Here is a 27055-nt window from a genome sequence, read left to right on the forward strand (position 1 = left end):
CAGTGTCTCAGCCCCAGAGGTGTGTGGTCTTCTCCAGTGTCTCAGCCCCAGAGGTGTGTGGTCATCTCCAGTGTCTCAGCCCCAGAGGTGTGTGGTCTTCTCCAGTGTCTCAGCCCCAGAGGTGTGTGGTCTTCTCCAGTGTCTCAGCCCCAGAGGTGTGTGGTCTTCTCCAGTGTCTCAGCCCCAGAGGTGTGTGGTCTTCTCCAGTGTCTCAGCCCCAGAGGTGTGTGGTCTTCTCCAGTGTCTCAGCCCCAGAGGTGTGTGGTCTTCTCCAGTGTCTCAGCCCCAGAGGTGTGTGGTCTTCTCCAGTGTCTCAGCCCCAGAGGTATGTGGTCTTCTCCAGTGTCTCAGCCCCAGAGGTGTGTGGTCTTCTCCAGTGTCTCAGCCCCAGAGGTGTGTGGTCTTCTCCAGTGTCTCAGCCCCAGAGGTGTGTGGTCTTCTCCAGTGTGTGTTGAAAGCTTGTAAATAGTAACTGCTGAAACGTGGAATAGTGTCCCGTATCACTTGTGACCTTAGATGTGAATATTCCAAAATAAAAAATCAAATAAAAAAAATAAAAAATATGACTAAACAAAAATATGTGTCTGTGTCAAAGTGAGACGGACGTTACAGGACGAAGAAGAGAGTGAAGAGGAAGACGAGTTTGAAGATGGTGGTGTAGGAGAGTGAAGAGAACAGGACGAGGATGAGGATGAGCAGGATGATGGGCTGAAACATCTAGGTGGGATTAATAAGGACGGCAAAGGAGGACGAGTCAGGACGAGGACGAGTCAGGACCAGGACGGGTCAGGACCAGGACGGGTCAGGACGAGGCGAAGGAGGACGAGTCAGGACCAGGACGAGTCAGGACCAGGACGAGTCAGGACGAGGTGAAGGAGGACGAGTCAGGACCAGGACGAGTCAGGATGAGTCAGGACCAGGACGAGTCAGGACCAGGACGAGTCAGGACGAGGCGAAGGAGGACGAGTCAGGAAAACAGAATGGTAGAAGGACAGGAAGAGAGAACAGATTAAAAGCATTGACATTCAGACCAAATAGAGGCCTGTCCTACAGTAGATGTAATACTGACATTCAGACCAAATAGAGGCCTGTCCTACAGTAGATGTAATACTGACATTCAGACCAAATAGAGGCCTGTCCTACAGTAGATGTAATACTGACATTCAGACCAAATAGAGGCCTGTCCTACAGTAGATGTAATACTGACATTCAGACCAAATAGAGGCCTGTCCTACTGTAGATGTAATACTGACATTCAGACCAAATAGAGGCCTGTCCTACAGTAGATGTAATACTGACATTCAGACCAAATAGAGGCCTGTCCTACAGTAGATGTAATACTGACATTCAGACCAAATAGAGGCCTGTCCTACAGTAGATGTAATACTGACATTCAGACCAAATAGAGGCCTGTCCTACAGTAGATGTAATACTGACATTCAGACCAAATAGAGGCCTGTCCTACAGTAGATGTAATGCTGACATTCAGACCAAATAGAGGCCTGTCCTACAGTAGATGTAATACTGACATTCAGACCAAATAGAGGCCTGTCCTACAGCAGATGTAATACTGACATTCAGACCAAATAGAGGCCTGTCCTACAGTAGATGTAATACTGACATTCAGACCAAATAGAGGCCTGTCCTACAGCAGATGTAATACTGACATTCAGACCAAATAGAGGCCTGTCCTACAGTAGATGTAATACTGACATTCAGACCAAATAGAGGCCTGTCCTACAGCAGATGTAATACTGACATTCAGACCAAATAGAGGCCTGTCCTACAGTAGATGTAATACTGGCATTCAGACCAAATAGAGGCCTGTCCTACAGTAGATGTAATACTGACATTCAGACCAAATAGAGGCCTGTCCTACTGTAGATGTAATATTGACATTCAGACCAAATAGAGGCCTGTCCTACAGTAAAATCGACTATTACCGGCCAACGGAAACCCTGGTGTGCTTCTAACTCTGTTCAACTTACAGACGGTGGTTCCTCCTCCTCTTTGTCCTCCGGCTTGGGGACATCCAGTCTGTCTATAAAACCCTGCAGCTCCTTCCTGAAGGCCTTCATCTGAGCGGTGATCCTGTACAACAACTCGTGCTCCCTGACGGTGCTCCCTTCCTCCTCGTAAAGCTCCCCGTTGGAGACCATGTAGACCCGGGCCTCAGCCATGATGGTGCCGGTGTCTGCTATCAGCCTGTCGACGGTCCGGCCCAGCCGCTCTGCTTCTATACGGATGTCTACCATCTGCTGCCGGTCCTTCAGGCTGCGAGGGAGGAAACGGCCCTCGGGGGAGTAGAGGGTGCGGGTTGGGGTCAGGCACCGGATGTTACGCACCTGGATAGGGAGACGGGGGATAACCTTAGCTTCAGCGTGTCACAGCTTCACCGTAATTTAATACGCAAAGCATTATGGGTCAACTGTGGTGGTGCACGATGCTGTATCACCTCGTCCGAGTCGCTCTCCCCTCCGATGGGGCCTTCTCGTTTACGGTGGGGTGGGAAGCGCGATGAGGTGGAGGCGTCATCTCCTCCGTCACTCTCTGCGTCACTTTCCCGGGGGCTGGCCCTGATGCCCAGGTGTGACGCCAGGTCGTAGCGCTGCATGTTGGACAGCAGGACCCGGTTCTCATACTGCATCTGCATCACCTGTAGAGGAAAGGAGACAGGATAGCATTATGTTAGCGTCAGAGATGATTAGCATTATGTTAGCATCAGAGATGATTAGCATTATGTTAGCATCAGAGATGATTAGCATTATGTTAGCATCAGAGATGATTTGCATTATGTTAGCGTCAGAGATGGATAGCATTATGTTAGCATCAGAGATGGATAGCATTATGTTAGCATCAGAGATGATTTGCATTATGTTAGCATCAGAGATGATTAGCATTATGTTAGCATCAGAGATGATTTGCATTATGTTAGCATCAGAGATGATTTGCATTATGTTAGCATCAGAGATGATTAGCATTATGTTAGCATCAGAGATGATTAGCATTATGTTAGCATCAGAGATGATTTGCATTATGTTAGCATCAGAGATGATAAGCATTATGTTAGCATCAGAGATGATTAGCATTATGTTAGCATCAGAGATGATTTGCATTATGTTAGCATCAGAGATGATTAGCATTATGTTAGCATCAGAGATGATTTGCATTATGTTAGCGTCAGAGATGGATAGCATTATGTTAGCATCAGAGATGGATAGCATTATGTTAGTGTCAGAGATTATTAGCATTATGTTAGCGTCAGAGATGTTAGCATCAGAGATGGATAGCATTATGTTAGCTTCAACTGTCAGCTTCATTTCATGTCAATCAATTCAGGAAAGTAAACTGAAATTCCACTTCCAATGTGTTCTAAGAGAACTTCCAATGTGTTCTAAGAGAACTTCCAATGTGTTCTAAGAGAACTTCCAATGTGTTCTAAGAGAACTTCCAATGTGTTCTAAGAGAACTTCCAATGTGTTCTAAGAGAACTTCCAATGTGTTCTAAGAGAACTTCCAATGTGTTCTCACAGAGAAGCATGGAGGGAAATTGGAATTGGAATTCCAGGTAACGACATGAATTGAAGGAATTAAAATGGAAGTGACCGCTAGAAACCCCCACAGAGCATCGTGGGTAGTGTAGTCCATCACGCTGCCTCACCTTGCCACTCAGCTCGTTGATCTGCAGCCTGGCAGCCTTTAGCTCCTCCTGCAGGACCTCCACCTTGGCCCGGTCTGCAGCCGCCCCGGCGCCACCCCCTCCACCCCCGGCGCCGTGCCTGGAGCCCTCCTTGTACTTCAGCTTGTTCAGCTCCCCCGTCACCTAAAAGACAGATTTAGTAGTGGGGGGGATTGAAACAGGATGTACTTTAAATTATAAAACTACCTTTCTGTCAAAAAAAGAGCGGACCTAATGGGAACACAGCCCCCTGCAACCTTTCTTAACTCAAGTTCTGCCCTCAACTACGCCGATGAACCTTATGAGTGGCCATTTGACCTGATGATACGTTGCTACGAGGGGGTGTTGAGAGAGAGAGCTAAATGTGATCAGTAACGACAAAATACTCTACTACATGACTCACACGTAGAATGTAAACAGCTGCTTTCCAAATGGCACCCTATTCCCTATATAGCACACTAGTTTCAACCAGAGCCCTTTGGTCCCTGGTCTAAAGTAGTGCACTATATAGGGAGTAGGGTGCCATTTGGCACTAACCCTGTTGTTCTCCTCTACATCCTGCAGTAGTAAGTAGCGCACTATACAGGGAATAGGGTGCCATTTGGCACTAACTCTGTTGTTTTCCTCTACATCCTGCAGTAGTAAGTAGTGCACTATATAGGGAATAGGGTGCCATTTGGCACTAACTCTGTTGTTTTCCTCTACATCCTGCAGTAGTAAGTAGTGCACTATATAGGGAATAGGGTGCTATTTGGGAGTCACCTTGTTGTTGTCCTCCTCTGCGTCCTGCAGGTTCCTCCTAAGTAGCTCTGCCTCGTCCTCCACCAGCTGTAGCTGCTGTCTCAGCTCCCTGAGTTCCTCTCCCTGCTCCCTGCTGCAGCCATGCTCAGCCGAGCCTCCTGCCACCTCATCCCTGGCAATGCATCAATCAATACATCAATCAACACATCAATAAATAAATCAATGCATCAATCAATACATCAATCAATCAATACATCAATAAATAAATCAATAAATCAATGCATCAATCAATCAACACATCAATCAATCAATACATCAATCAATACATCAATCAATCAATCAACACATCAATCAATCAATACATCAATCAATACATCAATAAATAAATCAATAAATCAATGCATCAATCAACACGTCAATCAATCAATACATCAATCAATACATCAATCAATACATCAATCAATACATCAATCAATACATCAATCAATACATCAATGCATCAATCAACACATCAATCAATCAATACATCAATCAATACATCAATCAATACATCAATCAATACATCAATAAATAAATCAATAAATCAATGCATCAATCAACACGTCAATCAATCAATACATCAATCAATACATCAATCAATACATCAATCAATACATCAATCAATACATCAATCAATACATCAATCAATACATTTACATTTACATTTACATTTAAGTCATTTAGCAGACGCTCTTATCCAGAGCGACTTACAAATTGGTGCATACACCTTATGACAACCAGTGGAACAGCCACTTGCATCTAAATCTTGTTGGGGGGTGAGAAGGGGGGTGAGAAGGATTACTTACCCTTACTTACCCTATCCTAGGTATTCCTTGAAGAGGTGGGGTTTCAGGTGTCTCCGGAAGGTGGTGATTGACTCCGCTGTCCTGGCGTCGTGAGGGAGTTTGTTCCACCATTGGGGGCCAGAGCAGCGAACAGTTTTGACTGGGCTGAGCGGGAACTGTACTTCCTCAGTGGTAGGGAGGCGAGCAGGCCAGAGGTGGATGAACGCAGTGTCCTTGTTTGGGTGTAGGGCCTGATCAGAGCCTGGAGGTACTGAGGTGCCGTTCCCCTCACAGCTCCGTAGGCGAGCACCATGGTCTTGTAGCGGATGCGAGCTTCAACTGGAAGCCAGTGGAGAGAGCGGAGGAGCGGGGTGACGTGAGAGAACTTGGGAAGGTTGAACACCAGACGGGCTGCGGCGTTCTGGATGAGTTGTAGGGGTTTAATGGCACAGGCAGGGAGCCCAGCCAACAGCGAGTTGCAGTAATCAAGACGGGAGATGACAAGTGCCTGGATTAGGACCTGCGCCGCTTCCTGTGTGAGGCAGGGTCGTACTCTGCGGATGTTGTAGAGCATGAACCTACAGGAACGGGACACCGCCTTGATGTTAGTTGAGAACGTCAGGGTGTTGTCCAGGATCACGCCAAGGTTCTTAGCGCTCTGGGAGGAGGACACAATGGAGTTGTCAACCGTGATGGCGAGATCATGGAACGGGCAGTCCTTCCCCGGGAGGAAGAGGAGCTCCGTCTTGCTGAGGTTCAGCTTGAGGTGGTGATCCGTCATCCACACTGATATGTCTGCCAGACATGCAGAGATGCGATTCGCCACCTGGTCATCAGAAGGGGGAAAGGAGAAGATTAATTGTGTGTCGTCTGCATAGCAATGATAGGAGAGACCATGTGAGGTTATGACAGAGCCAAGTGACTTGGTGTATAGCGAGAATAAGAGAGGGCCTAGAACAGAGCCCTGGGGACACCAGTGGTGAGAGCGCGTGGTGAGGAGACAGATTCTCGCCACGCCACCTGGTAGGAGCGACCTGTCAGGTAGGACGCAATCCAAGCGTGGGCCGCGCCGGAGATGCCCAACTCGGAGAGGGTGGAGAGGAGGATCTGATGGTTCACAGTATCGAAGGCAGCCGATAGGTCTAGAAGGATGAGAGCAGAGGAGAGAGAGTTAGCTTTAGCAGTGCGGAGCGCCTCCGTGATACAGAGAAGAGCAGTCTCAGTTGAATGACTAGTCTTGAAACCTGACTGATTTGGATCAAGAAGGTCATTCTGAGAGAGATAGCGGTAGAGCTGGCCAAGGACGGCACGCTCAAGAGTTTTGGAGAGAAAAGAGAGAAGGGATACTGGTCTGTAGTTGTTGACATCGGAGGGATCGAGTGTAGGTTTTTTCAGAAGGGGTGCAACTCTCGCTCTCTTGAAGACGGGAGGGACGTAGCCAGCGGTCAGGGATGAGTTGATGAGCGAGGTGAGGTAAGGGAGAAGGTCTCCGGAAATGGTCTGGAGAAGAGAGGAGGGGATAGGGTCAAGCGGGCAGGTTGTTGGGCGGCCGGCCGTCACAAGACGCGAGATTTCATCTGGAGAGAGAGGGGAGAAAGAGGTCAGAGCATAGGGTAGGGCAGTGTGGGCAGAACCAGCAGTGTCGTTTGACTTAGCAAACGAGGATCGGATGTCATCGACCTTCTTTTCAAAATGGTTGACGAAGTCATCTGCAGAGAGGGAGGAGGGAGGGGGGAGGATTCAGGAGGGAGGAGAAGGTGGCAAAGAGCTTCCTAGGGTTAGAGGCAGATGCTTGGAATTTAGAGTGGTAGAAAGTGGCTTTAGCAGCAGAGACAGAGGAGGAAAATGTAGAGAGGAGGGAGTGAAAGGATGCCAGGTCCGCAGGGAGGCGAGTTTTCCTCCATTTCCGCTCGGCTGCCCGGAGCCCTGTTCTGTGAGCTCGCAATGAGTCGTCGAGCCACGGAGCGGGAGGGGAGGACCGAGCCGGCCTGGAGGATAGGGGACATAGGGAGTCAAAGGATGCAGTAAGGGAGGAGAGGAGGGTTGAGGAGGCAGAATCAGGAGATAGGTTGGAGAAAGTTTGAGCAGAGGGAAGAGAAGATAGGATGGAAGAGGAGAGAGTAGCGGGGGAGAGAGAGCGAAGGTTGGGACGGCGCGATACCATCCGAGTAGGGGCAGTGTGGGAAGTGTTGGATGAGAGCGAGAGGGAAAAGGATACAAGGTAGTGGTCGGAGACTTGGAGGGGAGTTGCAATGAGGTTAGTGGAAGAACAGCATCTAGTAAAGATGAGGTCAAGCGTATTGCCTGCCTTGTGAGTAGGGGGAAGGTGAGAGGGTGAGGTCAAAAGAGGAGAGGAGTGGAAAGAAGGAGGCAGAGAGGAATGAGTCAAAGGTAGACGTGGGGAGGTTAAAGTCGCCCAGAACTGTGAGAGGTGAGCCGTCCTCAGGAAAGGAGCTTATCAAGGCATCAAGCTCATTGATGAACTCTCCGAGGGAACCTGGAGGGCGATAAATGATAAGGATGTTAAGCTTGAAAGGGCTGGTAACTGTGACAGCATGGAATTCAAAGGAGGCAATAGACAGATGGGTAAGGGGAGAAAGAGAGAAAGACCACTTGGGAGAGATGAGGATCCCGGTGCCACCACCCCGCTGACCAGAAGCTCTCGGGGTGTGCGAGAACACGTGGGCGGACGAGGAGAGAGCAGTAGGAGTAGCAGTGTTATCTGTGGTGATCCATGTTTCCGTCAGTGCCAAGAAGTCAAGGGACTGGAGGGAGGCATAGGCTGAGATGAACTCTGCCTTGTTGGCCGCAGATTGGCAGTTCCAGAGGCTACCAGAGACCTGGAACTCCACGTGGGTCGTACGCGCTGGGACCACCAGGTTAGGGTGGTCGCGGCCACGCGGTGTGGAGCGTTTGTATGGTCTGTGCAGAGAGGAGAGAACAGGGATAGACAGACACATAGTTGACAGGCTACAGAAAAGGCTACGCTAATGCAAGGAAATTGGAATGACAAGCGGACTACACGTCTCGAATGTTCAGAAAGTTAAGCTTACGTAGCAAGAATCTATTGACTAAAATGATTAAAATGATACAGTACTGCTAAAGTAGGCTAGCTGGCAGTAGCTGCGTTGTTGACACTACACTAATCAAGTCGTTCCGTTGAGTGTAATAATTTCTGCAGTGCTGCTGTTCGGGGGCTAGCTGGCTAGCTAGCAGTGTTGTTTACGTTACGTTGAGTTAAAAGAACGACAATAGCTGGCTAGCTAACCTAGGAAATCGGTCTAGACTACACAATTATCTTTGAAACAAAGACGGCTATGTAGCTAGCTATGTAGCTAGCTACGATCAAACAAATCAAACCGTTGTACTGTAATGAAATGAAAATGTGATACTACCTGTGAATGCGACCGGGTTGTTGGGTTCTATTCAGTAGACGTTGGCTAGCTGTTAGCTGTTAGCTGTTGGCTAGCTAGCAGAGTCTCCTACGTTAAGGACGACAAATAGCTGGCTAGCGAACCTCAGTGAATTAAGATAATCACTCCAAGGCTACACACACTAAACTACACAATTATCTTGGAAACAAAGACAGCTATGTAGCTAGCTAACACTGAACGAATCAAGTCGTACAGTTGAGTGAATAGCACTACAGTGATGCTAATCTGTGTGCGTTAGCTAGCGTTGCTAGCTCCTGGGCGAATAGCAGTGAAGGCTACGTTAGGGCGACGAAATACGAAATACGATAATTAATGCAATTATCTCTGATACAAGGACGGCTATGTAGCTAGCTAAGAAGAATGGCTAAGATTATGTAGCTAGCTAACAGTAAACTAATCAAGTCGTACAGTTGAGTGAATAGCACTACAGTGATGCTAATCTGTGTGCGTTAGCTAGCGTTTGCTAGCTCCTGGGCGAATAGCAGTGAAGGCTACGTTAGGGCGACGAAATACGATAATTATGCAATTATCTCTGATACAAGGACGGCTATGTAGCTAGCTAAGAAGAATTGCTAAGATTAGACAAATCAACCGTTGTACTATAATGAAATGTAATGAAAAAGTTATACAACCTGCAGAGCGAAGTGCGAATGCGACCGCTCGCTCCAACCGAACCGGTTCATACATCAATACATCAATCAATACATCAATCAATACATCAATCAATCAACACATCAATCAATACATCAATCAATCAATACATCAATCAATCAATACATCAATCAATCAATACATCAATCAATCAATGCATCAATCAACACGTCAATCAATCAATACATCAATCAATACATCAATCAATACATCAATCAATACATCAATCAATACATCAATCAATCAACACATCAATCAATACATCAATCAATCAACACATCAATCAATACATCAATCAATCAATACATCAATCAATCAATACATCAATCAATCAACACATCAATCAATACATCAATCAATCAATACATCAATCAATCAATACATCAACCAATCAATACATCAATCAATCAATACATCAATCAATACATCAATCAATACATCAACCAATCAATACATCAATCAATACATCAACCAATCAATACATCAATCAATCAACACATAAATCAATCAATACATCAATCAATCAATACATCAATCAATCAACACATCAATCAATACATCAATCAATCAATACATCAATCAATCAATACATCAACCAATCAATACATCAATCAATCAATACATCAATCAATCAACACATCAATCAATACATCAATCAATCAATCAATCAATACATCAACCAATCAATACATCAATCAATCAATACATCAATCAATCAACACATCAATCAATACATCAATCAATACATCAATCAATACATCAATCAATACATCAATCAATACATCAATCAATCAATACATCAATCAATCAATACATCAATTCATCAATCAATCAATACATCAATCAATCAATAAATCAATGCATCAATCAATACATCAATCAATACATCAATCAATACATAAATCAATACATGAATCAGTCAATGCATCAATCAATCAAATGTATCCTGTTTATTTACAAAGCCCTGAGAGGATTTGATTGGTATAAGCAATATGGTGAAACTTCTATCTAGCCTATCAGAGAGCAGGGTGGAGCTACTACTATATTGCTGACACCTCTCAAATCTTCTCAGATCTCCACAAGTGCATCAAGTCTATAGGGCGTAGGGTTTAGGGTTTAGGGGTCCATTGGGCCTACCTGTCTCTCATGTCCTCCAGTTCAGCCTTCAGTCCTCTATTCTCCACCTCCAACTCTACGATCTTCCTTCCCAGGATGTTGGCTTCCTCCTCCACCAGTCTCAGTCTCAGTTTCAGCTCTGACTCCCGGGTGGTGGCTGGTCCTCCAGCCTCTCCCTTGGGCCCAGGGCTGTCCACATCCCCGTAGAAAGAGCGGTACTTCTGCAGCTCGTGTTCCAGCCGGTCCTTCTCCTTGTCAATTTTAGCCATTTTTTTCCTCATTAAAATGGCTTCCTCCTTGATGAAGGCTAGCTGGCATTTCAGATCTTCGTTGTCCTCCTGAGGAGAGAAGAAGAATGAAGAAGATATGTTTTGGTCTTGTCTCTCATCATTATAGTTTGACGAATAACAATGATGCCGTACCTCTATTGGAGTCTGTGGAATCCTTTTCTCCTTCTGAACATCCCTGCCTCCTCTCCTCTTCAGTGACAGCTGCAGAGGATAAAGAGGACATCACACCGTCAGCCCACCTGTTACCTGTTGTACGTGACTGGTGGAATCTGTTGTGGACAGTTAAATGTGCTTTACAGACAAACTGTCAATCATTAAAACACATTAACTAACAAGCTTGTGATGAGTAACCAGGACCCCGTGTTAACTCCCTGATCTATAACGTCTTCGGCTTTAGCTCGGCAGGCTAACACAGTGTTGTGGCACACAGGAGACCTGGGTTTGAACACAGACGGTCACAGGACACTGCAGAACCTTGCCCTCCTTAACAGCAGGTGTCCTCATCACCTCCTTCTCCAGCTGGTTGTGCAGGGTCTGTTTGGTCACCTCCACCTAACCCACCACCCAAACCCTCCCCTGTCTACCCCTAACCCTCCCTGTCCTCCCCACCTCACCCCTTCCCTCCCCCTCATCACCTCCTTCTCCAGCTGGTTGTGCAGGGCCTGCTCGGTCACCTCCACCTAACCCACCACCCAAACCCTCCCCTGTCTACCCCTAACCCTCCCTGTCCTCCCCACCTCACCCCTTCCCTCCCCCTCATCACCTCCTTGGCCTTCTCCAGTTGGTTTTGCAGGGCCTGTTTGGTCACCTCCACCTCTATCAGCTTTTGCCTTAGTTTCTCGTTCTCCTCCTCCGTCTTCGTCCTTTTCTCCTCCACATTCTCCAACTCATGGTGCAGACGCACTGACACGTCCTTCGCTACCTACGGGGGGAGTGATAGGGAGGGGCAGAGAGACAGGGAGGGAGAGGGAGAGAGACAGGGAGGGGGAGGCAGAGAGACAGGGAGGGAGAGGGAGAGGGGGGGAGCGAGACAGGGAGCGAGGGGGAGAGGGAGAGGAAAGGGGAGGGGGACAGGGAGGGAGGGGGAGGGGGACAGGGAGGGAGAGGGAAGGGGAGGGAGACAGGGAGGGAGGGAGAGGAAAGGGGAGGGGAGGGGAGGGGGACAGGGAGGGAGGGGGAGAGAGACAGGGAGGGGAGAGGGAAGGGGAGGGAGGGAGGGAGAGGGAAGGGGAGGGAGACAGGGAGGGAGGGAGAGGAAAGGGGAGGGGAGGGGGACAGGGAGGGAGGGGGAGAGAGACAGGGAGGGGAGAGGGAAGGGGAGGGAGGGAGGGAGAGGGAGAGAGACAGGGAGGGGAGAGGGGCAGTGAGAGAGATGGGCCATGGTCTATTAGTCTACAGTCCATTCTGAAAATATTCAGACCTTATTCTAAAATGGATTCAAATGTTTTTTACCCTCACCAATCTACACACAATAACCCATAATGACAAAGCAAAAACAAGTAAAAAAAAAAACAGAAATATCACATTTACATAAGTATTCAGACCATTTACTCAGTTCTTTGTTGAAGCACCTTTGGCAGCGATCACATCCTAGAGTCTTCTTGGGTATGACGCTACAAGCTTGGTACACCTGTATCTGGGGAGTTTCTCCCATTCTTCTCTGCCGATTGGGTTGGATGGGGAGCGTCGCTGCACAGCTATTTTCAGGTCTCTCCAGAGATATTCAATTGGGTTCAAGTCCGGGCTCTGGCTGGGCCACTCAAGGACATTCAGAGACTTGTCCCGAAGCCACTCCTGCGTTGTCTTGGCTGTGTGCTTAGGGACGTTGTCCTGTTGGAAGGTGAACCTTCACCCCAGTCTGTGGTCCTGAGCGCTCTGGAGCAGTTTTTCATCAAGGATCTCTCTGTACTTTGCTCCGTTCATCTTTCCCTCGATCCTGACTAGTCTCCCAGTCCCTGCTGCTGAAAAACATCCCCACAGCATGATGCTGCCACCACCATGCTTCACCGTAGGGATGGTGCCAGGTTTCCTCCAGACGTGACGCTTAGCATTCAGGCCAAAGAGTTCAACCTTGTTTCATCAGACCAGAGAATCTTGTTTCTCATGGTCTCAGAGTCCTTTAGGTGTCTTTTGGCAATTTCCAAGCGGGCTGTCGTGTTCCTTTTACTGAGGAGTGGCTTCCGTCTGGCCACTCTACCACAAAGGCCTGATTGGTGGAGTGCTGAAGAGATGATTGGCCTTCTTGATGGTCCTCCCATCTCCACAGAGGAACTCTGGAGCTCTGTCAGACTGACCATCAGTTTCTTGTTCACTTCCCTGACCAAGGCCCTTCTCCTCAGAATGATCAGTTTGGCCGGGCGGCCAGCTCTAGGAAGAGTCTTTGTGGCTCTAAATGTCTTCCATTTAAGAATGATGGAGGCCACTGTGTTCTTGGAGACCTTCAATGGTGCAGAAATGTTTAGGTACCCTTCCCCAAGATCTGTGTCTCAACACAATCCTGTCTCGGAGCTACCTCGGAGCTACCTCATAGCTTGGTTTTTGCTCTGACATGCACTGTCAACTGTGGGACCTTATATAGACAGGTGTGTGCCTATCCAAATGATGTCCAATCAATTGAATTCACCCTATGACATATAGAGTCTAGACAACATTACCTTCAGGTCAAACCCTATGACATATAGAGTCTAGACAACATTACCTTATGACATATAGAGTCTAAACAACATTACCTTCAGGTCACACCCTATGACATATAGAGTCTAGATAACATTACCTGATTACATATAGAGTCTAGACAACATTACCTTATGACATATAGAGTCTAGACAACATTACCTTCAGGTCAAACCCTATGACATATAGAGTCTAGACAAAATTACCTTCAGGTCAAACCCTATAAGATAGAGTCTAGACAACATTACCTTATGACATATAGAGTCTAGACATTACCTTATGACATATAGAGTCTAGACAACATTACCTTCAGGTCAAACCCTATGACATATAGAGTCTAGACAACATTACCTGATTACATAGAGTCTAGACAACATTACCTTATGACATATAGAGTCTAGACAACATTACCTTCAGGTCAAACCCTATAACATATAGAGTCTAGACAACATTACCTTATGACATATAGAGTCTAGACATTACCTTATGACATATAGAGTCTAGACAACATTACCTTCAGGTCACACCCTATGACATATAGAGTCTAGACAACATTACCTTATGACATATAGAGTCTAGACAACATTACCCTATGACATATAGAGTCTAGACATTACCTTATGGCATATAGAGTCTAAACAACATTACCCTATGACATATAGAGTCTAGACAACATTACCCTATGACATATAGAGTCTAGACATTACCTTATGGCATATAGAGTCTAGACAACATTACCTTCAGGTCACACCCTATGACATATAGAGTCTAGACAACATTACCCTATGACATATAGAGTCTAGACAACATTACCTTGTGACATATAGAGTCTAGACAACATTACCTTATGACATATAGAATCTAGACAACATTACCTTCAGGTCAAACCCTATGACATATAAAGTCTAGACAACATTACCTTGTGACATATAGAGTCTAGACAACATTACCTTCAGGTCAAACCCTATGACATATAGAGTCTAGACAACATTACCTTATGACATATAGAATCTAGACAACATTACCTTCAAGTCAAACCCTATATCATATAGAGTCTAGACAACATTTACATTTACATTTAAGTCATTTAGCACATTACCTTCAGGTCACATCCTATGACATATAGAGTCTAGACAACATTACCTTATGACATATAGAGTCTAAACAACATCACCTCATGACATATAGAGTCTAGACATTACCTTATGACATATAGAGTCTAGACAACATTACCTTCAGGTCACACCCTATGACATATAGAGTCTAGACAACATTACCTTATGACATATAGAGTCGAGACAACATTACCCTATGACGTATAGAGTCGAGACAACATTACCCTATGACATATAGAGTCGAGACAACATTACCCTATGACATATAGAGTCTAGACAACATTACCTTGTGACATATAGAGTCTAGACAACATTACCTTCAGGTCACACCCTATAACATATAGAGTCTAGACAACATTACCTTGTGACATATAGAGTCTAGACAACATTACCTTATGACATATAGAATCTAGACAACATTACCTTCAGGTCAAACCCTATGACATATAGAGTCTAGACAACATTACCTTCAGGTCACACCCTATGACATATAGAGTCTAGACAACATTACCTTCAGGTCACACCCTATGACATATAGAGTCTAGACAACATTACCTTATGACATATAGAGTCTAGACAACATTACCTTCAGGTCACACCCTATGACATTTAGAGTCTAGACAACATTACCTTGTGACATATAGAGTCTAGACAACATTACCTTCAGGTCACACCCTATGACATACAGAGTCTAGACAACATTACCTTGTGACATATAGAGTCTAGACAACATTACCTTATGACATATAGAATCTAGACAACATTACCTTCAGGTCAAACCCTATGACATATAAAGTCTAGACAACATTACCTTGTGACATATAGAGTCTAGACAACATTACCTTCAGGTCACACCCTATGACATATAGAGTCTAGATAACATTACCTTATGACATATAGAGTCTAGACAACATTACCTTCAGGTCAAACCCTATAACATATAGAGTCTAGACAACATTTACATTTACATTTAAGTCATTTAGCACATTACCTTCAGGTCACACCCTATGACATATAGAGTCTAGACAACATTACCTTATGACATATAGAGTCTAAACAACATTACCTTCAGATCACACCCTATGACATATAGAGTCTAGACAACATTACCTTGTGACATATAGAGTCTAGACAACATTACCTTATGACATATAGAATCTAGACAACATTACCTTCAGGTCAAACCCTATGACATATAAAGTCTAGACAACATTACCTGTCCTTCTGTAGCTCAGTTGGTAGAGCATGGCGCTTGTAACGCCAGGGTAGTGGGTTCGATCCCGGGACCACCCATACATAGAATGTATGCACACATGACTGTAAGTCGCTTTGGATAAAAGCGTCTGCTAAATGGCATATATTATTATTATATTATTATATAGAGTCTAGACAACATTACCTTCAGGTCAAACCCTATGACATATAGAGTCTAGACAACATTACCTTATGACATATAGAATCTAGACAACATTACCTTCAGGTCAAACCCTATAACATATAGAGTCTAGACAACATTTACATTTACATTTAAGTCATTTAGCACATTACCTTCAGGTCACACCCTATGACATATAGAGTCTAGACAACATTACCTTATGACATATAGAGTCTAAACAACATTACCTTCAGATCACACCCTATGACATATAGAGTCTAGACAACATTACCTTCAGGTCACACCCTATGACATATAGAGTCTAGATAACATTACCTGATTACATATAGAGTCTAGACAACATTACCTTATGACATATAGAGTCTAGACAACATTACCTTCAGGTCAAACCCTATGACATATAGAGTCTAGACAACATTACCTTCAGGTCAAACCCTATAAGATAGAGTCTAGACAACATTCCCTTATGACATATAGAGTCTAGACATTACCTTATGACATATAGAGTCTAGACAACATTACCTTCAGGTCAAACCCTATGACATATAGAGTCTAGACAACATTACCTGATTACATAGAGTCTAGACAACATTACCTTATGACATATAGAGTCTAGACAACATTACCTTCAGGTCAAACCCTATAACATATAGAGTCTAGACAACATTACCTTATGACATATAGAGTCTAGACATTACCTTATGACATATAGAGTCTAGACAACATTACCTTCAGGTCACACCCTATGACATATAGAGTCTAGACAACATTACCTTATGACATATAGAGTCTAGACACCATTACCCTATGACATATAGAGTCTGGACATTACCTTATGGCATATAGAGTCTAGACAACATTACCCTATGACATATAGAGTCTAGACATTACCTTATGGCATATAGAGTCTAGACAACATTACCTTCAGGTCACACCCTATGACATATAGAGTCTAGACAACATTACCCTATGACATATAGAGTCTAGACAACATTACCTTGTGACATATAGAGTCTAGACAACATTACCTTATGACATATAGAATCTAGACAACATTACCTTCAGGTCAAACCCTATGACATATAAAGTCTAGACAACATTACCTTGTGACATATAGAGTCTAGACAACATTACCTTCAGGTCAAACCCTATGACATATAGAGTCTAGACAACATTACCTTATGACATATAGAATCTAGACAACATTACCTTCAGGTCAAACCCTATAACATATAGAGTCTAGACAACATTTACATTTACATTTAAGTCATTTAGCACATTACCTTCAGGTCACACCCTATGACATATAGAGTCTAGACAACATTACCTTATGACATATAGAGTCTAAACAACATTACCTTCAGATCACACCCTATGACATATAGAGTCTAGACAACATTACCTTCAGGTCACACCCTATGACATATAGAGTCTAGATAACATTACCTGATTACATATAGAGTCTAGACAACATTACCTTATGACATATAGAGTCTAGGCAACATTACCTTCAGGTCAAACCCTATGACATATAGAGTCTAGACAACATTACCTTCAGGTCAAACCCTATAAGATAGAGTCTAGACAACATTCCCTTATGACATATAGAGTCTAGACATTACCTTATGACATATAGAGTCTAGACAACATTACCTTCAGGTCAAACCCTATGACATATAGAGTCTAGACAACATTACCTGATTACATAGAGTCTAGACAACATTACCTTATGACATATAGAGTCTAGACAACATTACCTTCAGGTCAAACCCTATAACATATAGAGTCTAGACAACATTACCTTATGACATATAGAGTCTAGACATTACCTTATGACATATAGAGTCTAGACAACATTACCTTCAGGTCACACCCTATGACATATAGAGTCTAGACAACATTACCTTATGACATATAGAGTCTAGACACCATTACCCTATGACATATAGAGTCTGGACATTACCTTATGGCATATAGAGTCTAGACAACATTACCCTATGACATATAGTCTAGACATTACCTTATGGCATATAGAGTCTAGACAACATTACCTTCAGGTCACACCCTATGACATATAGAGTCTAGACAACATTACCCTATGACATATAGAGTCTAGACAACATTACCTTGTGACATATAGAGTCTAGACAACATTACCTTATGACATATAGAATCTAGACAACATTACCTTCAGGTCAAACCCTATGACATATAAAGTCTAGACAACATTACCTTGTGACATATAGAGTCTAGACAACATTACCTTCAGGTCAAACCCTATGACATATAGAGTCTAGACAACATTACCTTATGACATATAGAATCTAGACAACATTACCTTCAGGTCAAACCCTATAACATATAGAGTCTAGACAACATTTACATTTACATTTAAGTCATTTAGCACATTACCTTCAGGTCACACCCTATGACATATAGAGTCTAGACAACATTACCTTATGACATATAGAGTCTAAACAACATTACCTTCAGATCACACCCTATGACATATAGAGTCTAGACAACATTACCTTGTGACATATAGAGTCTAGACAACATTACCTTATGACATATAGAATCTAGACAACATTACCTTCAGGTCAAACCCTATGACATATAAAGTCTAGACAACATTACCTGTCCTTCTGTAGCTCAGTTGGTAGAGCATGGCGCTTGTAACGCCAGGGTAGTGGGTTCGATCCCGGGACCACCCATACGTAGAATGTATGCACACATGACTGTAAGTCGCTTTGGATAAAAGCGTCTGCTAAATGGCATATATTATTATTATATTATTATATAGAGTCTAGACAACATTACCTTATGACATATAGAATCTAGACAACATTACCTTCAGGTCAAACCCTATAACATATAGAGTCTAGACAACATTTACATTTACATTTAAGTCATTTAGCACATTACCTTCAGGTCACACCCTATGACATATAGAGTCTAGACAACATTACCTTATGACATATAGAGTCTAAACAACATTACCTTCAGATCACACCCTATGACATATAGAGTCTAGACAACATTACCTTCAGGTCACACCCTATGACATATAGAGTCTAGATAACATTACCTGATTACATATAGAGTCTAGACAACATTACCTTATGACATATAGAGTCTAGACAACATTACCTTCAGGTCAAACCCTATGACATATAGAGTCTAGACAACATTACCTTCAGGTCAAACCCTATAAGATAGAGTCTAGACAACATTCCCTTATGACATATAGAGTCTAGACATTACCTTATGACATATAGAGTCTAGACAACATTACCTTCAGGTCAAACCCTATGACATATAGAGTCTAGACAACATTACCTGATTACATAGAGTCTAGACAACATTACCTTATGACATATAGAGTCTAGACAACATTACCTTCAGGTCAAACCCTATAACATATAGAGTCTAGACAACATTACCTTATGACATATAGAGTCTAGACATTACCTTATGACATATAGAGTCTAGACAACATTACCTTCAGGTCACACCCTATGACATATAGAGTCTAGACAACATTACCTTATGACATATAGAGTCTAGACAACATTACCCTATGACATATAGAGTCTAGACAACATTACCTTATGACATATAGAGTCTAAACAACATCACCTTATGACATATAGAGTCTAGACAACATTACCCTATGACATATAGAGTCTAGACAACATTACCTTATGACATATAGAGTCTAGACAACATTACCTTCAGGTCAAACCCTATGACATATAGAGTCTAGACAACATTACCTTATGACATATAGAGTCTAGACAACATTACCTTGTGACATATTGAGTCAAGACAACATTACCTTCAGGTCAAACCCTATGACATATAGAGTCTAGACAACATTACCTTATGACATATAGAGTCTAGACAACATTACCTTCAGGTCACACCCTATGACATATAGAGTCTAGACAACATTTACATTTACATTTAAGTCATTTAGCACATTACCTTCAGGTCACACCCTATGACATATAGAGTCTAGACAACATTACCTTATGACATATAGAGTCTAAACAACATCACCTTATGACATATAGAGTCTAGACATTACCTTATGACATATAGAGTCTAGACAACATTACCTTCAGGTCACACCCTATGACATATAGAGTCTAGACAACATTACCTTATGACATATAGAGTCGAGACAACATTACCCTATGACATATAGAGTCGAGACAACATTACCCTATGACATATAGAGTCGAGACAACATTACCCTATGACATATAGAGTCTAGACAACATTACCTTGTGACATATCGAGTCTAGACAACATTACCTTCAGGTCACACCCTATAACATATAGAGTCTAGACAACATTACCTTGTGACATATAGAGTCTAGACAACATTACCTTATGACATATAGAATCTAGACAACATTACCTTCAGGTCAAACCCTATGACATATAGAGTCTAGACAACATTACCTTCAGGTCACACCCTATGGCATATAGAGTTTAGACAACATTACCTTCAGGTCACACCCTATGACATATAGAGTCTAGACAACATTACCTTATGACATATAGAGTCTAGACAACATTACCCTATGACATATAGAGTCTAGACAACATTACCCTATGACATATAGAGTCTAGACAACATTACCTTCAGGTCACACCCTATGACATATAGAGTCTAGACAACATTACCTTGTGACATACAGAGTCTAGACAACATTACCTTATGACATATAGAATCTAGACAACATTACCTTCAGGTCAAACCCTATGACATATAAAGTCTAGACAACATTACCTTGTGACATATAGAGTCTAGACAACATTACCTTCAGGTCAAACCCTATGACATATAGAGTCTAGACAACATTACCTTATGACATATAGAATCTAGACAACATTACCTTCAGGTCAAACCCTATAACATATAGAGTCTAGACAACATTTACATTTACATTTAAGTCATTTAGCACATTACCTTCAGGTCACACCCTATGACATATAGAGTCTAGACAACATTACCTTCAGGTCACACCCTATGACATATAGAGTCTAGACAACATTACCCTGTGACAGAGTCTAGACAACATTACCCTATGACATATAGAGTCTAGACAACATTACCTTATGACATATAGAGTCTAAACAACATCACCTTATGACATATAGAGTCTAGACATTACCTTATGACATATAGAGTCTAGACATTACCTTATGACATATAGAGTCTAGACAACATTACCTTCAGGTCACACCCTATGACATATAGAGTCTAGACAACATTACCTTATGACATATAGAGTCTAGACAACATTACCTTCAGGTCAAACCCTATGACATATAGAGTCTAGACAACATTACCTTCAGGTCAAACCCTATGACATATAGAGTCTAGACAACATTACCTGATTACATATAGAGTCTAGACAACATTACCTTCAGGTCACACCCTATGACATATAGAGTCTAGACAACATTACCTTATGACATATAGAGTCTAGACAACATTACCTTCAGGTCACACCCTATGACATATAGAGTCTAGACAACATTACCTTATGACATATAGAGTCTAAACAACATCACCTTATGACATATAGAGTCTAGACATTACCTTATGACATATAGAGTCTAGACAACATTACCTTCAGGTCACACCCTATGACATATAGAGTCTAGACAACATTACATTATGACATATAGAGTCTAAACAACATCACCTTATGACATATAGAGTCTAAACAACATTACCTTATGACATATAGAGTCTCGACAACATTACCTTCAGGTCACACCCTATGACATATAGAGTCTAGACAACATTACCCTATGACATATAGAGTCTAGACAACATTACCTTCAGGTCAAACCCTATGACATATAGAGTCTAGACAACATTACCTTCAGGTCACACCCTATGACATATAGAGTCTAGACAACATTACCCTATGACATATAGAGTCGAGACAACATTACCTTCAGGTCAAACCCTATGACATATAGAGTCTAGACAACATTACCTTCAGGTCACACCCTATGACATATAGAGTCTAGACAACATTACCTTCAGGTCAAACCCTATGACATATAGAGTCTAGACAACATTACCCTGTGACAGAGTCTAGACAACATTACCTTGTGACATATAGAGTCTAGACAACATTACCCTGTGACAGAGTCTAGTCAACATTACCTTGTGACATATAGAGTCTAGACAACATTACCTTGTGACATATAGAGTCTAGACAACATTACCCTGTGACATATAGAGTCTAGACAACATTACCCTGTGACATATAGAGTCTAGACAACTTCAGGTATTTTAACAAACCTAATTCATTGGTAAATCTAAGAGCAGGCAGTAGGTTCATTGGTGTGGCTTTGGCGCGAAAGGGCTTGGTTTTGATGAATAAACAAGTTGTGGGTGTCTCGAGGCTTGGCCCCTCACTGAAATGCAATGGTTCATTGGATCAGTGTAAAACTTTGCACATACACTGCTGCCATCTAGTGGCCAAAATCTAAATTGTGCCTGTGCTGGAATAATACATTATGGCCTTTCTCTTATATTTCAAAAACGGTTGTTTTTTTCTTTTAATTTTCTTTTACCAGATGTAATGTGTTATATTATCCTACATTCATTTCACATTTCCACAAACTTCAAAGTGTTTCCTTTGAAATGGTATCAAGAATATGCACATCCTTGCTTCAGGTCCTGAGCTACAAGCAGTTAGATTTGGGTATGTCATTTTAGGCGAAAATTGTAATAACGGCGCGAATCCTTAAGAGGTTTTTAACCCGAGCCAAAAATAATTATCCTAGAGTCTAGACAGCGTCTTACCTTCAAGTCTTGCTCCAGGGCCCTCAGTAGCTCTCCGTCTACCTCTCCGGTCTGAGCGAACCTCATCCTCTTCCTCTCTGCCTTCCTCAGACGGTACTGGAGAATCCGGCAGTTCTTATTGGCTCGCTCCAGCTCGCGACGCATGTCCTGCAGCTGGCAGGCGTCCTCTTCGTAGAACGTGTCTCTCATCTCGTCCATCTCCGCTCTCATCTCCTCTATCTCAGTCTAATGGGAACGAATGAGAGAGAGAGAAAGATGGAGAGGGACACTGCAATCAGAGGAATCAATTCAACATTATAGAGGCAACAGCAAAGGCGTTATGCCGTATAGGGGCACAGGGGCACAGGGGCACAGGGGCACAGGGGCACAGGGGCACAGGGGCACAGGGGCACAGGGGCACAGGGACACAGGGGCACAGGGGCACAGGGGCACAGGGACACAGGGGCACAGGGGCACAGGGGCACAGGGGCACAGGGGCACAGGGACACAGGGGCACAGGGGCACAGGGACACAGGGGCACAGGGACACAGGGGCACAGGGACACAGGGCACGTGCCCCTCAGATTTGTGCTGTTTAAATGGGATTTTTTTAAGTATAAAAAAAAGTACAATTTTTTTCTCTGTAATACAACTAGCAAGTTTTATGAAGAAATTGTATTTATTATTATCAATTTTATTTATTATTATTTATTTATCTATTGTATTTATTTTATTATTATTATTATTATTTATTTATCTATTTTATTATTATTATTTATTTATCTATTTTATTTAGTTAGCCCAGATCTCCCAACCTCATAACTACCAAGTAGCTAGCTTGTCTAACTATCTTAGCTGGCATGCCTGCTGGTAAAGGTTGGTAGACTTTAGAAAAACAAGCAATAACTAAATGTACTGAATAAGACTCAAGCTTGAGCAGAGATGCAGAAAAGCATATTTAGTTTCTTTGAAAAAATAACCACCAGTCAGGAGGATACAGTCTCAATAGGTATGCTTAGATATGCAGAAAAAAAGACACATTTTGGACATAGAATGAAGCATAATGATTATGGCTCTAGATTGCCGGAAAAAGCTGTTTCAGGTGTTTGAAAAATGCTAAATTCTCCAATTTATGGACAGGGGCAAAGCCCCTCTCCGGAACCCCCCCCCCCAAGCCATCCTCATGTACTTTCTGCCTGGTGCATGACGCCCCTGGGCAACAGTATAAAGCACAGGCTGCTAAAACATGCTGTTATTTAAACCCATACAGATGCGACAGTGGCAGACATATAGACATACCTTTAGTTCATCGTTTTCATCCTCTAGTTTCTCTATCTCCTCCTGAAATAGCTGGTCGGGCTCAGGTACCGGTTCCGGCTCGTTAACGATGGCCTCAGGGGAGAGATCCTCTGGTTCCGCCATTTCCGTGACCGGCTCCGGGGGAGACGGTGTCTTCGTCTTCATCTTTCCTCCTCCTTTCTTTAAGCTTTTATTCAGGTGAAACTGGATCAGCTCCGACTGCAAACATCCCTCTCTCCAGAAGCCAGGGCCGCAGCCCACACTGCTCTTGCCGGAGCTCTTTTTGTTTCCGGTCGCTGTGCTGCTAGCCTCGCCTTCTCCTCCCCCTCCTCTCGGGTTATTGTTCTTCAATTTAGGAGATTTGGATGAACAAGGCTGATCAGAAACAACCCGTGTTGTATCCCCCTTCAAACACGATATATCAGTACAACGCGAGTCTTCAGACGGACTACCGCGCTCCTCTGCCGTTCCTCTGCCGCTCTCAGCCGCCGCCGCCCTGGTCAACGTATGGATTTCAGCACCATCGGACTGGACAGGGGCCGCGCCTGCCGCGCTTGCCGCGCCTTTAGAAGAAGAAGACAGTCTGTCTTTGCTGGTTGCCGTGGAGACCGGGGAGCTGCCACGGTTGCCTCTCCCTCCTCCGCACTGCTTTGACGTGATGATCTTTGACGGAGTGCTGCTTTTCGGTGTCTCTTTAGATCCAATGTCTTTGCCGCCAGCCGGGGAGGAAGCGCGCTGTTGTTGCTGCAGCTTTCTGTTGCTATTGTCTAGCTGGCTGCGGGAGTCGGCAGCGCCGCCCGAGGCAGGGTTCATGGTGTCATACAGAGAGGACGGACGTTCAGTTCAATAGCCTAGTCTACATCCACATCACCCAGACAGTCCCTCCCTGCGCTGTGTTCTTCTGGCTGAAAAAGAATCCAGTCAACACATCGTTATTTTAAGTACAAATGCAAAGAAAAAGAAGCCGAGAAACCGGAGGGGATTTGCTTTCAGGCGTTTCTTGAAAGTAGACTCAAGTAGACTTAAACGAGAGGCCACTCTATTTTGAGAGGTGTTTAAATATAGAGTATATTTGAAATTAATATTCTATGTAAAGCGCACCTTCATAACAACACTGGCCCAATCCACCCACAATGAGGTTGCAGTAGAGGCAAACCATTTAGATCCAGCATTTGCATCTCCCAACACCATCAGACGAGGCTACTAGCCGGACGCACGCAGGGAATGGCTGCAGTAATTGGAAATCTCATCAGCCAATTAAATTTCACTAGGCTGAAGCGTGTGTCCAGCCATTCTACTCTCTCTCTCTCTCTCTCTCTCTCTCTCTCTCTCTCTCTCTCTCTCTCTCTCTCTCTCTCTCTCTCTCTCTCTCTCTCTCTCTCTCTCTCTCTGTAGATCTCTCTCTCTCTCTCTCTCTCTCTCTCTCTCTCTCTCTCTCTCTCTCTCTCTCTCTCTCTCTCTCTCTCTCTCTCTCTCTCTCTCTCTCTCTCTCATTCTTTTAAAGACAGGATTCTTCGGAGCCCTGACCTCTAGAAGTAAACATCGTGGAGAGGCTCGAGGGAAAGTGTTTTGAATATCTGTCCGGCTCGTGGCAGTCATTCCACTCCTGCCGTCCGACACGTCCGATGAGACTTACTTACTCAACCGGATGGAACGGATAAACCGGCAAATAGAGGAGCGAGCGACAGAAAAAAAGGTCAATCTACACGACGCGAGCGCTGTTGTCAGTCAATAGTTGAATACCGTGTAGAATGCGATGGTCAGCCTAGTGTGTAGTCTAAATAGAGGTGAGTTTCCGACGGAAACCACACACACTGGGTCTAACGATCATCAAGATTCAAATTGATCGACACAATTAAAACCCTTTGTCCTCTCTAAGCACAAAAATATATTGATGTTAATCGTACAAATAGAGTTATTCCAATGAAAACAATGAATATCATTTAAAGGGCATCTTACCAGCAGTATCCCGGCGACAGTGATGGGGAGGAGGAGACTTCCCCTCTCCTGAATCTCTGAGCGCACGGCCCCAACCACCAATCAAACTGTTTCAATGTACAGTACATTACGTCACCTCGGGGAGGGGCGGCACAAAGAGACTAACCGGAAGATGAAGTTGGAAGTGCTTAGTTGGCACCTGGCAAGACTCATGATGATACACACAAATAATGCATTCACTGAATGATGACCTGAAGATTTATGGCACCATAATTGGTGATAATGCCACCAAAACTACCTTGTTGATTTAAAGATTGTCAGAGAGAGAGAGAGAGAGAGAGAGAGAGAGAGAGAGAGAGACAGACAGAGAGAGAGAGAGACAGAGACAGAGACAGAGACAGAGAGAGAGAGAGAGAGAGAGAGACAGAGAGAGAGACAGAGACAGAGACAGAGACAGAGACAGAGACAGAGACAGAGAGAGAGAGAGAGACAGAGAGACAGAGAGACAGAGAGACAGAGAGAGAGAGAGAGAGAGAGACAGAGTGAGAGAGAGAGAGACAGAGTGAGAGAGAGAGAGAGAGTCATATCAGAGGCATTTGATGGTGGATAAACACAGGGGGTTCCCTCCTGGAACACGTGGTTCCTGTCTACAACCACTTGTATGGTTTGTTAAAATTTGAAATCAATGGTTTTGGTTTGGTGTACATTTAAGCATAATTTTGTTGCCATGCAGTTGGAAGGAGGCATATTGTATCACTCTGCCTCTGTGTAAGTCGCTCTGGATAAGAGCGTCTGCTAAATGACTTAAATGTAAATGTTTCAAAACAAGCTGAGTACCAAAGACATCCAGACAACATTGTCACTTTCCCTTTATTCCTGACTTGTCACTTAGACTCTCTGCCTTTCTCTCTCTTTTTCTCTGTCTGTCTGTCTGTCTGTCTGTCTGTCTGTCTGTCTGTCTGTCTGTCTGTCTGTCTGTCTGTCTGTCTGTCTGTCTGTCTCTCTCTCTCTCTCTCTCTCTCTCTCTCTCTCTCTCTCTCTCTCTCTCTCTCTCTCTCTCTCTCTCTCTCTCTCTCTCTC

General features: G+C 43.6%; 1 protein-coding gene across 1 annotated transcript; it reads right to left on the reverse strand.

Annotated features, from left to right (window-relative positions):
* Nucleotides 1-564: 564 nt before the first annotated feature.
* Nucleotides 565-26065, reverse strand: LOC118383143 (protein SOGA3). The gene is made up of 11 exons (XM_052504168.1): nucleotides 25997-26065; nucleotides 24038-24942; nucleotides 22761-22985; nucleotides 11499-11657; nucleotides 10868-10936; nucleotides 10467-10783; nucleotides 4442-4592; nucleotides 3662-3823; nucleotides 2456-2656; nucleotides 1989-2345; nucleotides 565-717 (listed from the first exon to the last, which is right to left on the reverse strand). Exons 2-11 carry the CDS (start codon nucleotides 24848-24850, stop codon nucleotides 607-609), a joined length of 2565 nt encoding a protein of 854 aa, XP_052360128.1. The 5' UTR covers nucleotides 24851-24942; nucleotides 25997-26065; the 3' UTR covers nucleotides 565-606.
* Between the last annotated feature and the right edge of the window lie 990 nt (nucleotides 26066-27055).

The sequence above is a fragment of the Oncorhynchus keta genome, unplaced genomic scaffold (assembly GCF_023373465.1).
Source record: "Oncorhynchus keta strain PuntledgeMale-10-30-2019 unplaced genomic scaffold, Oket_V2 Un_contig_1875_pilon_pilon, whole genome shotgun sequence".
NCBI lineage: Eukaryota > Metazoa > Chordata > Actinopteri > Salmoniformes > Salmonidae > Oncorhynchus > Oncorhynchus keta.